Raw genomic sequence first — 12,625 nt, forward strand, 5'->3', positions numbered from 1 at the left:
ATTCGTTTTCATAGGTAAATCAAACAAAACAAAAGGCTCTATTTCTGTTTAAATGGAGTAATAGCAAAAATTCTATAAATTATACAGTAATTTAATACAATTTTTTCTATGAAATTCCAGGTAGCAAAGGGGTTAAACAATGGTAATATTCATTTTTGAAATAAATGTATTATTGTTGAATTTTCAATATTTCAAGGCTGTACAATTATTTAAAAATACTCGTTTTTAACCATACCTTGCCATCTCATTTTTATGAGGGATACAGGGTACACCAGTACTGCAAGATGTGCTATGGAGATTATGAATCTCTAAATTCCTTATGGTGCACTATTTGCCAAAAAAAACCTCACATGGGAAAGTGTGTGAAGATTCAGTGTAGAAGGGCGATATTAATGCCTAAACCCCTATGTAAACTGAACTTACCAACAGCATTTGATCAGAATGCTTAGAGCGTCTCATTTATTTTATTACATTGGTTTGTTTTTCATTTAAAGAGAGTAAAACACATCTATTGATTAGCACCTGTCAAAAGTAACTCCTTTTCCAACAAACACAAGAGGCAACTCCTTTGCATCTGGGCTACCATTGTAGTGAATTTCAAGGAATACTGGGGGCTCATCAGATCCTTTGGCGACACTCAAGAAAGCCCCCATTTCTTGCTCTTCTATCCAGTTCTTTGACCTTATATACACAGATAGTGGTTAAAGGGATAGAAACATCAAAATTAAAACTTAATTCAGATAAAGCATATACATTTTAAGACACTTAAATTCACTTCTTTTATCAAATTTACTTTGTTCTCATTTGTTTGAAAATAGGTACATATCTTACACTACTGGAAGCTAGCTAGCGATTGGTGGCTACACACATTTGTATCTTGTTTTTGGCTCACCAGATGTGTTCAGCCAACTCCCAGTAGTGCACTGCTGCTCTGAAGCCGACTTTAACTATTTGTTTAATCCTTCGCAGGGGTTAAACACACAGTTAGATACAAGCAATGGAGCAATCATAAAATGCCCTAACAGGTTAAAGCAATACTACGGCATTATTGAAATTATAATTATTTTTATTATTTTTAAAAATTGTATATTTATAAAAAAAATAAAAATAAAGACACACTGAATACCATTTAATTCTTCATGCATGTAGCAAGTCTCAGGGACATATATTTGGCACTTTTAAAACAACCAATCCTACCTACTGAAAACGTTAACACCATTGCCCACTTTTCCCAATCTCTCTTCAAGTATTGTAGAAAACTTTGTAGGTGTTAAATAATTTGCAGGAGCATCCATTAAGTAGCGTGCAAGGTTCTGGCCTTCTGCATACAATAAGCCATTTTGCCAGGCTTCATGATCATGGCTAAAAAAATAAATACAAATATAAGTAAAAAAAATTAGACATGTAGCTTGATATTTTTAAGTCTGTTTTTGGCTTTATTCTAATATCCCAAATATTAACATTTTAAGAAAAATATGTTCGATTGGTAGCCCAGTCCCTTAGTATCAACTCAATCCATGACACAGCAGATTTGTCATGAAAAGGGTTTAGAAATTCAGTATTTACAACAAATGAAACTTTTTTTTTTTTTTTACAAACCAGAGGAAGTTATTAACTATCCAATTTCCCAACTGTATATGTAAAAGGGTTTTTGAACATATTTTTGCCAAGGTTCATAAGGTCACATGCTTACATAAGACCAACCACACAGGGGAGTCCTCCTCTAGGTTATTTAAAATGATTAACGCTGAGCACACAAACCTTTGAAACATTTCTAAGGGGAACATTTTCTTGCTGTTTCCCATTAAAAATTGCACAAGCTTTTGTTCACACTTTCACAGCTGCTACATTCAGAAAGGAGATGAGGGAAGAGGTTTTCACAAATGAGTATATTATATATATATATATATATATATATATATATATATATATATATATATTTATTAAATTAGGGATGCACCGATACTAGTATCGGTGCCGATACTGAGCATTTTCACAAGTACTTGTACTTGTTTACAATGCTCCGATGCCTCAGCCGATACTTTTTGAACCCTGTGGGGGAAGGAGGGACGTGAGGGAGCCTTGCGTGAGGAAGCTCCTGCTGTGCTAATACAATCAGAGAGAGCTACAGTAGAGAGGGGCGGGGACCGCGCTATTGCAGCAGGGAGCTAACACCAGGAAGTCACTCAGAGATCGACGGCGTGTGGATGAGTCAGACTGTATCAAGGTTAGGGGATTTTGCTTATGTGTGCATTATTTTATTATTTAAATATTGCAGCCAGCAGCCGTTACTAAAAGATAGCAGCCAGGTTAGGGGATATTTTTGCTTAAGCCATTATGTCTTGCAGGTCCGTTATTAACTGGAAACAGCAGCGTTTGAACTGTTAGCTTAAGTTCAAACGCTGTTTGTGTTTTTCAACCCTGTTTCCAGTTAATAACGGACTTGCAAGACATAATGGCTTAAGCAAAAATATCCCCTAACCTGGCTGCTATCTTTTCAGCCATCAATGAATGAGTGCTTAAAATAATATATAAATACCCCCAATGTCTCTCTGCAATACGTAGTCCCAGGCTCCAGCTCATGCAGACCAACTCCCAATCAAGACACACACGTAATCCATACGAGTTGCGTGATGTGAATCCCTTCGTTCTCCACCCTGGTGTCAGACATAGTTTCAGAGCACTTTAACATAGTCCCAGGAGTTGGAGGTACTTAGTCTTGTTTATTAATTATGCATTAAAAACGCCTAAGCAGCGTAGCAGACATAGCAATTTCCACTGATTCTAACACCGGAGTGTGCAGCCAGAAGCATCACAAGTACTGGCACACTCCGGTGTTAGAATCAGTGAAAATTGCTATGTCTGCTACGCTGCTTAGGCGTTTTTAATGCATAATTAATAAACAAGACTAAGTACCTCCAACTCCTGGGACTACTGGGACTATGTTAAAGTGCTCTGAAACTATGTCTGACACCAGGGTGGAGAACGTAGGGAAAGCATTTTTGAAAAACGTTATACATTAGTATTTTTATTGTTACAGTACACAGAGAAGGGCACATTGCATCGAAGTCACATAGTACAATAAAAATACTAATGTTTAACCTTTTTTCAAAAATGCTTTCTTGTTTAAATAAAAAACGTTTCAGTTAGGGTTGCACCGATACCATTTTTGTATGACTGAGTACAAGTACCGATACTTGTTTTCAAATACTCGCCGATACCAATTACCAATACTTTTTCTTTATGTCATGTGACAGTTTACCAAGCACAATACAGACTAATTATTTAAGATTCCTTCTTTATAATTATAAAGGACTGTAATTCAAAAGACATTATGAAATAATAAAAAAAGTTCACTAAATAAAAAATAAAAAATATTACAATAAAATATTACATTTAAAGGGTTGATCAATTGGGTTGTAGGGCTGTTATATAACATCAATCTGACATGGAGGTTCGACTCTAAGTTGAACAGTCTTTCACTTTCCACACTACTGCATGGGGCAGAAAGATATTTTTGGGCCATTTTAGCCAGACCTGAAAATCTGTTTATTAACTGCCCAGTACTTCAGGGGTTTGTCTGAACGAGGTACAGTGATCTCTCCTACAATAATACAAATAACAGCAATTTGTATTGTCAGAACAGTAGTAAACAATTTTTAGTTTAGTCTCCACTCCAGTTTAAAATGAAATGGGAACATGCAGTTTGAGAAAACACCACAAGATAGCATATGGGTAGGAAGTGGAGGTATCGGTTTAAGTATCGGTGCATTTGCACGAGTACAAGTACTCATGCAAATACTTGGTATCGGTACCGATACTAGTATCGGTATCGGTGCATCCCTAGTTTTAGTGAACTTATTTTTCACTGCCCAGTAACACACTGTGCAGCATCTTCTCCCCTCCGTATGTGCTCCTCCCCTGTGCCTCTGCCCCATGTGACTTACCGTGTCATACTGTGAGCCCAGACTGACTAGGAAGTGGAACAGGAACACAGTGATGCCTGCTAGCTGTTTAGGATTTCAAGGTAGATGCCCCAATGTGTCCCACTGCATAATGTTTCCCCCCCAATGTTCCCATCCAAATGTCTCACTGACTGGTCTGATTAGATGATACAAAAGTGGCCAGGCATTTCTTCTAGTTAGTTAGACAAGGAGTTGACTATTAAACTTCTTTTTTAGACATTTGCCACAATAGAAAATAACTTTCTCCTCTCATCTGCACCACATGCTAGGGGTAGAACTCATTGTCCTCCAAGACAGTTTCAAATAATCCAATTGTTAACCCATTGACCACCAGAGGACTGCAGTGAATTGCTTTACACTTTACAGTGCATAGCAGCTTTTCTGGCAGCTATTTGGTTAACTGTATTTATGTGTGTATTACTTGGAGCTGTCTTGGAGGACAATGAGTGAGTTCTACCCCTAGCATGTAGCTCAGAGGTGGAAAGGAGCTGCTTGGTGCTCAGTGCTGATGCTGTGATTTGCAAAAGAAGTGAGTCTGCAAAAATATATTTCTACTACACTACTTGTGTAAATGGAATGGTGTTCCTCAATCTACAGCACTTCATCAACCCCTGCACTAGTATAAGCTAAATTATATGGAACTGATCACTTTATATTTGTGTTTTAAGTTAAAACGCAAATATCAAGTGATCAGTTCCATATAATTTAGCTTATACTAGTGCAGGGGTTGATGAAGTGCTGTAGATTGAGGAACACCATTCCATTTACACAAGTAGTGTAGTAAGATTTGAACAGAGAAGGGAGGAAAGTAAAAAAAAAAAAAAGTATATAACAAAAGGCTGTGGCTTGGCTATTCTTCTAATATAGTCTGGTGATTTGTTTGTGCTCCTTCCCAGTGCATTACTGTGCATGTTTTATATCTTCTTGAAGAATGCTGTGCCCATCACAGACATTCCAACCTGCAAAAGCTCATTTCAGGGAGGTGGCTCCACCCACTACTGCGCCGCCGCTACCCCTAGTGTTGCCACCTCAGCCATGTTTTCCTGGACACTTATGAGTTACACATGCTGCAGGGTGTGCAGGGAGGAAAATGTATTGTGTTTCTGGACAGCACTATTCATATTCATTCCTGCACACCCTGCAGCATGTGTAACTTATAACTAGTGTTCTATATTTTAAAGGACAGGTGGCAACCCTAGCTACCCCCCCTCCCAGTTATATATTGGACACCTTGAAACCCTAAATAAGATAGAGACTTATCATTAATGTAGCTTCCCACTAAAGTCACATTAAAAAAAAAAAAGTAGCTTTATTGCACAACCACATACAACAAACCTATTTTCCAGTGATCATACGCTTGTTGAATGCTTAAATATTTTTGAATATGAAGTTTAATTACGTGCAGTAAATAAGGTAGTATTTGTGTTTTATTTTATTAGAATCAGTGGGGGCTTGTTATATATTTATTTTTATGTTTTATTTAACATGTTCTGTGAAATTTACTTGAGTTGTTACAAAAAACCAATAAAGCTGCCTTTTTTATATATTTCATAATGTATTTTGAGTTACAGTTCTTCATACTTATAAAGAAGCTATCTTTAAACATTAGTTAGTCTGACTCTGTTGTAATGTGCTTGGGAAACTGTCACATGACAATAGAAAAGTATCGGTACTTGATATCGGTGAGTACTTGAAAAAAAAGTATCGGTACTTGTACTCGGTCTTAAAAAAATGGTATCGGTGCAACCCTAATATATATATATATATATATATATATATATATATATATATATATATATATATATATATATATATATATATATATATATATATATATATATATATATATATGGTATTATAACTATTTAGCGCTGCGGAATCTGTTGGCGCTCTACAAATAACCAATGATAATAATAATATTTAAAAGGAAACTAATGAATACGTCATTATTCCTTCATTTTTTTAAAATTTCACGTTGCATTCGTTCAGATATTCGTTTTGTGAAAGCGAGATGAATATCTGTTTTGTTAACAAAAGTGCATTTGTAACGAAACAAATGCACACGTTTATATATTTATTTATTTTTTAAACGTGTGCATTTGTTTCGTTACAAATGCACTTTTGTTAAAAAAACAGATATTCATCTCGCTTTTACAAAATGAATATCTGAACGAATGCAACGTGAAATTTAAAAAAAATGAAGGAATAATGACAAATTCGGCAGTATTCATTAGTTTCCTTTAAATAGTTCAAATACCTTAAGTGCGCTTGAGAGCCTTGCTAACCCGCTCCTCTTCATCACAGAGCCTTGGGCGTACTAATAGGAGGCTTAGTGTGGCGGCTCCCAGGGTCTGTACTAAAAAAAAAAAAAAGGTCCTTTAGTGTAGGCCCCCGGAGCCGTCATGCTAAGCCTCCTATTAGAGCGGCCGGGGCTCTGTGACGAAGAGGAGCGGGTTAGCAAGGCTCTCCATGTGGACTTATTTACCTGTAGCTTTGGAACATTTACATTCGTTTAACAAACACAAATGTTCCATGAATGATCGATATTCATTTAGTTTTAAACAATATAAATACTGAATAGCACAGGGCACCATGATAGAATATATATATATATTTTCTATCTCATATCATATCTATTTATATCTATATCGTTAGAGAGATGTTTCCAGCATTACATGTTAAAGAAGTTGCAAAAAATTATAAATCACCTTCCATATGGCTTTGTGGCAACAACCTTTTTCTTTTTTTTCTTTAGCTCATCATATTCAAAAAGACCTAGGGCTGCACCTTCGGCTGCAGCTTGTGCATCGCCGCAAGGATCAACGTCTACTTGTGCAACGTCCATCTCCTGCATTTGTCTGCATCCAACTACACAAAAAAAAAAAAAAAAAAAACGGCATAGAAATGAAAAAAAGAAAGATCCCTATAATGGAACAAAAAAATATATATATTTTTTAAGATTACTCAGAGGTTCCATCAACTTTACAGGATTATTCAGAATGGGATCTAGGTCCTGCCGTCTCACCCTCCTCTGCTTTTCACAATTTAAAAGACCTGACAACAGTATGAGTCTTGCTGCTCCGTGTGAGCCCAATGTACAGATTTCAGAGACCGCACCCACAGACAATCTAAACTCTGCCTCAAAATGCCCAGGCATGAACTGGACACCCAGCTCTGCCCCCATGGCTGCCCAATTCGAGCCACTATCACCACCTAAAAAACAAACAGTTTCACCAGCACCAGTGGTCAATGTAGTGCGCGCTGCTAGAGCCACTGCTCACATCTCCAGATAAACAGAATTCACAATCATGCAGCAGCACCATCCAAGTATTGTTATCTTATGACTTTATTGGTCCCAGGAAGCACAACATGACGTTTTGGGGTCAAATGCCCTTAATCATATGGTCACCACCTACAGTTACAAGAAAACATTTGTGAACCCTTTGGTATTACCTGGATTTCTGCATTGATTACTCATAAAGGGCTAGATTACAAGTGGAGCTCTATTTTAACGAGTGCTCATAAAAGGGAAAAATTGCCCGTTTATGGTCACACGTTCTATAACCTGCCATTATAACCATCTGGTTAATGCTGCCGCGAGCTTGCGGTAGCACTTTGTCAAAGTGTCAATATTTTGTGTGGCCACCATTATTTTCCAGCACTGCCTTAAACCTCTTGGGCATGGAGTTCAACAGAGCTTCCTAGGTTGCCAGTGGAGTCCTCTTACACTCCTCCATGACAACATCACGGAGCTGGTGGATGTTAGACCTTGCGCTCCCCCACACACTGTATATTTTAAATGTGCTGCCCAGTGCTGTGCAACTTAACCCCTGCGCTGTATCTCACGGCATTAGAATGAGTCTTCCATTGGAGCCTATGGAAGCACGCTCTTGTGAGCGCAATGCTTCCATACAATGGGAATTCCCGTCGGCATTGTGCTTAACTTATAATGCCAGCGCACATTTGTGTGGAACTGAGTGGAACACAAATATTGCGCTCACAAAAGCGCAATTTTGTGCTCCACTCGTAATCTAGGCCAAAATGGGGTCTGATCTTCATCTAAGTCACAATTTTGGCAAACATAATCTGACTAATCTAATAACACACAAACATTTTTACTTTTCAAAGTTGTATTGAAGACATTGAGTAATCATTGTAAGCAAGTCAATGTGTTGACGGCTTCTCCAAAAGCGGTTTAGAGACAGGTATTTCAATGAAGGAGATGAGATTGAAAGTGTACATGATTGCACAGGTTGTTCTGACCTTTAAACAAAGGCACACAAAGCATAGTTACTCAAAAAAAAAAAATGGTTAGTGTGAACCCTGCCTCGATACCAACAACTTTCCCAAGACCTTAGAAGACGCATTATAGAGATGAAAAAAGCTGGAAAATGTTTACAAAACCTTGCTAAAGACCTGTATGTTCATCATTCTACCGTAAGACAAATTGAGAAAATTCAGGACTGTTTATACTCTCCCTTGTAGTGGATGCCCTGCAAATATCACTCAAAGAGCACAATGGACAATCCTGGAAGAGGTGAGAAAGAACCCAAGGGTAATACCAAAAGACAGCCAGAAAACTCTACAAACTGTGAAAGTCTTAGTTCATGTGTCCACACTAAACAAGAATGGTGTTCATATAAGGCCACCATAAACAAAACCACTGATGTCTAAAAAAAACCATTGCAGCACATCTCACCAAGAACATTTGGATACCCTTCTGGGAAAAATGTGCTGTGGACAGATGAGAAAAAAAGTTGAAATTTCTGGAAAAAATGCACAACAATGTAAGGAGGAAAAATGGCACTGCACATCAACACCAAAACCTCAACCCAACTGTGAAGCATGGAGGGGGCATCTTGGTTTCTGGCTGCTTCATGGCCTCCTTGTAATCAAATGTATCAAGACATTTTACAGGATACTTTCAGGGCAGCAATTCATGACCTTAAGAGGTTGGGTGATGCAACAAGACAGTGACCCAAAGCACACAAGTACAACAACTAAAAAAAAAGTGTGTTGAAAAGGCCAAATCCCTTATAGGGACATAAAACCACAATTTTTTTTCTTTCATGATTCAGATAGTGAATAAAATTTTAAACAGCTTTCCAATTTACTTATATTATCAAATTTTCTTAGTTTTCTTGTTATCTTTTGTTGAAAAGCAAGGATGTAAGCTCAGAAGTGCACACATGTCTGCAGCACTATATGGCAGCAGTTTTGCAACAATGTTATACATTAGCAGGAGCACTATATGGCAGCAGTTTTGCAACAATGTTATACATTAGCAGGAGCACTAGATGGCAGCACTATTTCCTGTCATGTAGTGCTTCAGGCATGTGCATTCCTACAGTGGGTATTGAAAATAATCACATTTTGTCGATTTACAACACAGTTTTTGTTTATCCAGTTGTAATTACTTAGTGCAACTTATAACATCCAAGTGAAAGATATAACACCAACATGTCAGGCAAAAATAAAGACAATTCAAGAACAAAATCACTGAGTTGCAAAAAGGATCACCCCCTAAAATGACTTGTAAACTCAATCAGGTGTAGCTAATCACCTTCTCAACGGCACACACAAACCATTTGACGTTCAACTGATCAGCTGTGGGCATATTGATAAGCTCAGCATGAGAAGAGCTTTCCTGGAGCATCTCATTCTCTGGTAGTGCAGCTGAAGCAAACAAACAATCAACTATGGGTGGCAAGGCGCTGTCAAAAGATCTCCCAGATAATGTTGTGGACAGGCACAAGTCAGGAGATTGATACAAGAAAATATCAAAGGCTTTATCAATGCCTAGAAGCACAATGAAGTCTTATAAGAAGTGGAGGGTATTTGGTACAACACAGACCCGCTCTGGATCAGGACGTCACTCCAAACTGGAAGAAAGAGCAAGGAGGAAACTGGTCGGAGAGGCTACCAAGAGGCCCACAGCACCTCTGAAGCAGTTGCAGGAATGTATGCCAAAGAGTGGGCATTGTGTGCATGTGACAACAATATCACAAATTCTCCACAAATGTGGCTTGTATGGGAGGGTTGCAAGAGCTTTGCTATAACACACCTAGGAGATTCTGAGGCCACATGGAAAAAAATGTAATATGGTCAGATGAGACTAAAATTTAATTATTTGGCCTCAACACCAAACAATATGTCTGGAAAAAATCCAATACAGCTTACCATCCAAATAACACCATGCCTACAGTAAAGCATGGAGGTGGTAATATCCTGTTATGGGGGTGTTTCTCTGCAGCAGGCACTGGAGCACTTGTCAGGATAGAAGAAATAACAGATGGGGGCAAAATACCGTCAAATTCTTGAAAATCTGCTGCCCACTGCCAGGAAGTTGTCAATGGGAAGAAGGTTTACCTTCCAACATGACCTAAAGCACACAACAAATATGACCACACAGTGGTTTAAATGGACATAAAACCCAATTTTTTTATTTTGTGATTCAGATAGAGAATACAATATTAAACAACTTTCTAATTTACCTCTTATCTAATTTGCTTCATTCTCTTGATATTCTTTCCTGAAAAGCATATCTAGATAGGATCAGTAGCTTCTGATTGTGGCTGCACATAGATGCATCGTGATTCGCTCACCCGTGTGCATTGCTATTTCTTTAACTAAGGATATCTAAAGAATGAAGCAAGTTAAATAATAGATGTAAATTGGAATGTTGTTTAAAATTGTATTCTCTGTCTGAATTATGAAAGAAATTTTTGGGGTTTAATGTTCCTTTAAGGAGAAAAAGTTGAATGTCCTTGCATGGCCTAGTGAGCGCCCAGACTTAAACCCCATTGAATATCTGTGGCATGACTTGAAGACTGCAGTCCACAAACGATCACCATCAAATGTTCTGCAAAGAAGAGTGGGCAAATATTGCACATTCTAGATGTGAAAAATTAGTAGAGACATATCCCAAAAGACTAAAGGCTGTAATTCAGGGGGTCATCCTTTTTGCAACTCAGTGATTCTGTTTTTGTCTGACATGTTGGTGTTATATCTTTCACTTGGATGTTATAAGTTGCACTGAGTAATTACAACTGGATAAACAAAAACTGTGTGCGTCTTTATTTCAGGCTGCAAAGCAACAAAATGTGATTATTTTCAAGTGGGGTGATTCTTTTCAATACCCATTGGAAACTTTTTTTAAATTGTATTCTCTATCTGAATAATGAAATAAATATTTTGGGTTTAATGTCCATTTAACCTAATTGACCTGAAAAGGGTTGTGCAAGACAACCCAGAAATATAATATACCAGAAACAGATTTGTAGTGAGGAATCGTCTAAAATCCATCCTCAACATTGTGCAAGTCTTATAAGCAGCTACAGGAAATGTTTGGTTGAGGTTGTTGCTGCTAAAGGATGAACTAAAAGTAAATAAATTTAAAGGTTTCATTACTCTTTGCAGCCTGCACTTTTGACATTTTTATTAAAAACGTTGAGTAAATATTCAAAGTACAACTGTTTGTGTGTTATTAGTTTATGTAGATTGTGAATTAGATGAAGATCAGACCACATCTAATGAATAATAAATTAAGAAAGCCAGGTGATTTCAAAGGGTTCACAAACCTTTTATTGCAACTGTAGTTCTGATTTATTCCATTTTTTTTTTTTTTTTTTTTTTAATGTTGTGAGGTGGGATATGTCTGTCTACTATTTCATTTTAACGATTGATCAGCCAACAAAATTTAAAATGTTATGCTAATAATGTATTTATACACAAATATCAAAACAGATTTATTGAATTAGTTTGAAAGATCGACTAAGATTATGATGTCTATGCCTAATAGAATTTTTTTATGAAATTCTTTTGCTGCAGCTCTCGAATATAGAATAGTATTCAATGAATGTAGTAATTCATTCATTGAATACTATGGCCTCTAGTTATCAACGTGTCTACTTACCTACCATCGCCGATAGGATTCTATCAGCCAATCGGAATTAAGGTAGGAAAAATCTGATTGGCTGATCCAATCAGATTCAAGTTCAATCCGATTGGCTGATCCAATCAGATTGAGCTTGCATTCTATTGGCTGTTCCGATCAGCCAATAGAATGCAAGCTCAATCTGATTGGATCAGCCAATCAGATTTTTCCTACCTTAATTCCGATTGGCTGATAGAATCCTATCAGCCAATCGGAATTTGAGGGACGCCATCTTGGATGACGTCACTTAAAGGAATATTCATTCGGCGAGTAGGCGTCAGTGGAAGAAGATGGCTCCGCTCCGGATGGATGAAGATTGAAGACGCCGCATGGGTGAAGACTTCTATCAGATGGAAGACCTCTTCAGCGCCCTTTGGATGATGACTTCGTCCGCTGCGGATGTCCTCTTCTGTTCCATTGGTGGTCGGCTGGCTGAAGACGGCTAAAGGTAGGATGATCTTCAGGGGGGTAGTGTTAGGTTTATTTAAGGGGGGTTCGGGTTAGAGTAGGGGTATGTGGGTGGTGGGTTTTAATGTTGGGGGGGGGGGGGTTGTATTTTTTTTTAACATGCAAAAGAGCTGAATACTTTGGGGCATGCCCCACAAAAGGCCCTTTTAAGGGCTGGTAAGGTAATAGAGCTGTTAACTTTTGTAATTTAGAATAGGGTAGGGCATTTTTTTATTTTGGGGGGCTTTGCTATTTTATTAGGGGGCTTAGATTAGGT

At 37.7% G+C, this 12,625-nt stretch overlaps 1 protein-coding gene across 1 annotated transcript in view; it reads right to left on the bottom strand.

Annotated features, from left to right (window-relative positions):
* The window catches only part of LAP3 (leucine aminopeptidase 3), a 96,261-nt gene that overhangs the window by 63,329 nt on the left and 20,307 nt on the right, over positions 1-12,625 (bottom strand). Inside the window, exons 5-7 of the mRNA XM_053704110.1 lie at positions 6,674-6,833; positions 1,198-1,362; positions 523-681 (exon numbers count right to left, since the gene is read on the bottom strand). Of these exons, the coding sequence (XP_053560085.1) occupies positions 523-681; positions 1,198-1,362; positions 6,674-6,833 (484 nt within the window). The remainder of the gene's footprint in view (positions 1-522; positions 682-1,197; positions 1,363-6,673; positions 6,834-12,625) is intronic.

The sequence above is a fragment of the Bombina bombina genome, chromosome 2, assembly GCF_027579735.1.
Source record: "Bombina bombina isolate aBomBom1 chromosome 2, aBomBom1.pri, whole genome shotgun sequence".
NCBI lineage: Eukaryota > Metazoa > Chordata > Amphibia > Anura > Bombinatoridae > Bombina > Bombina bombina.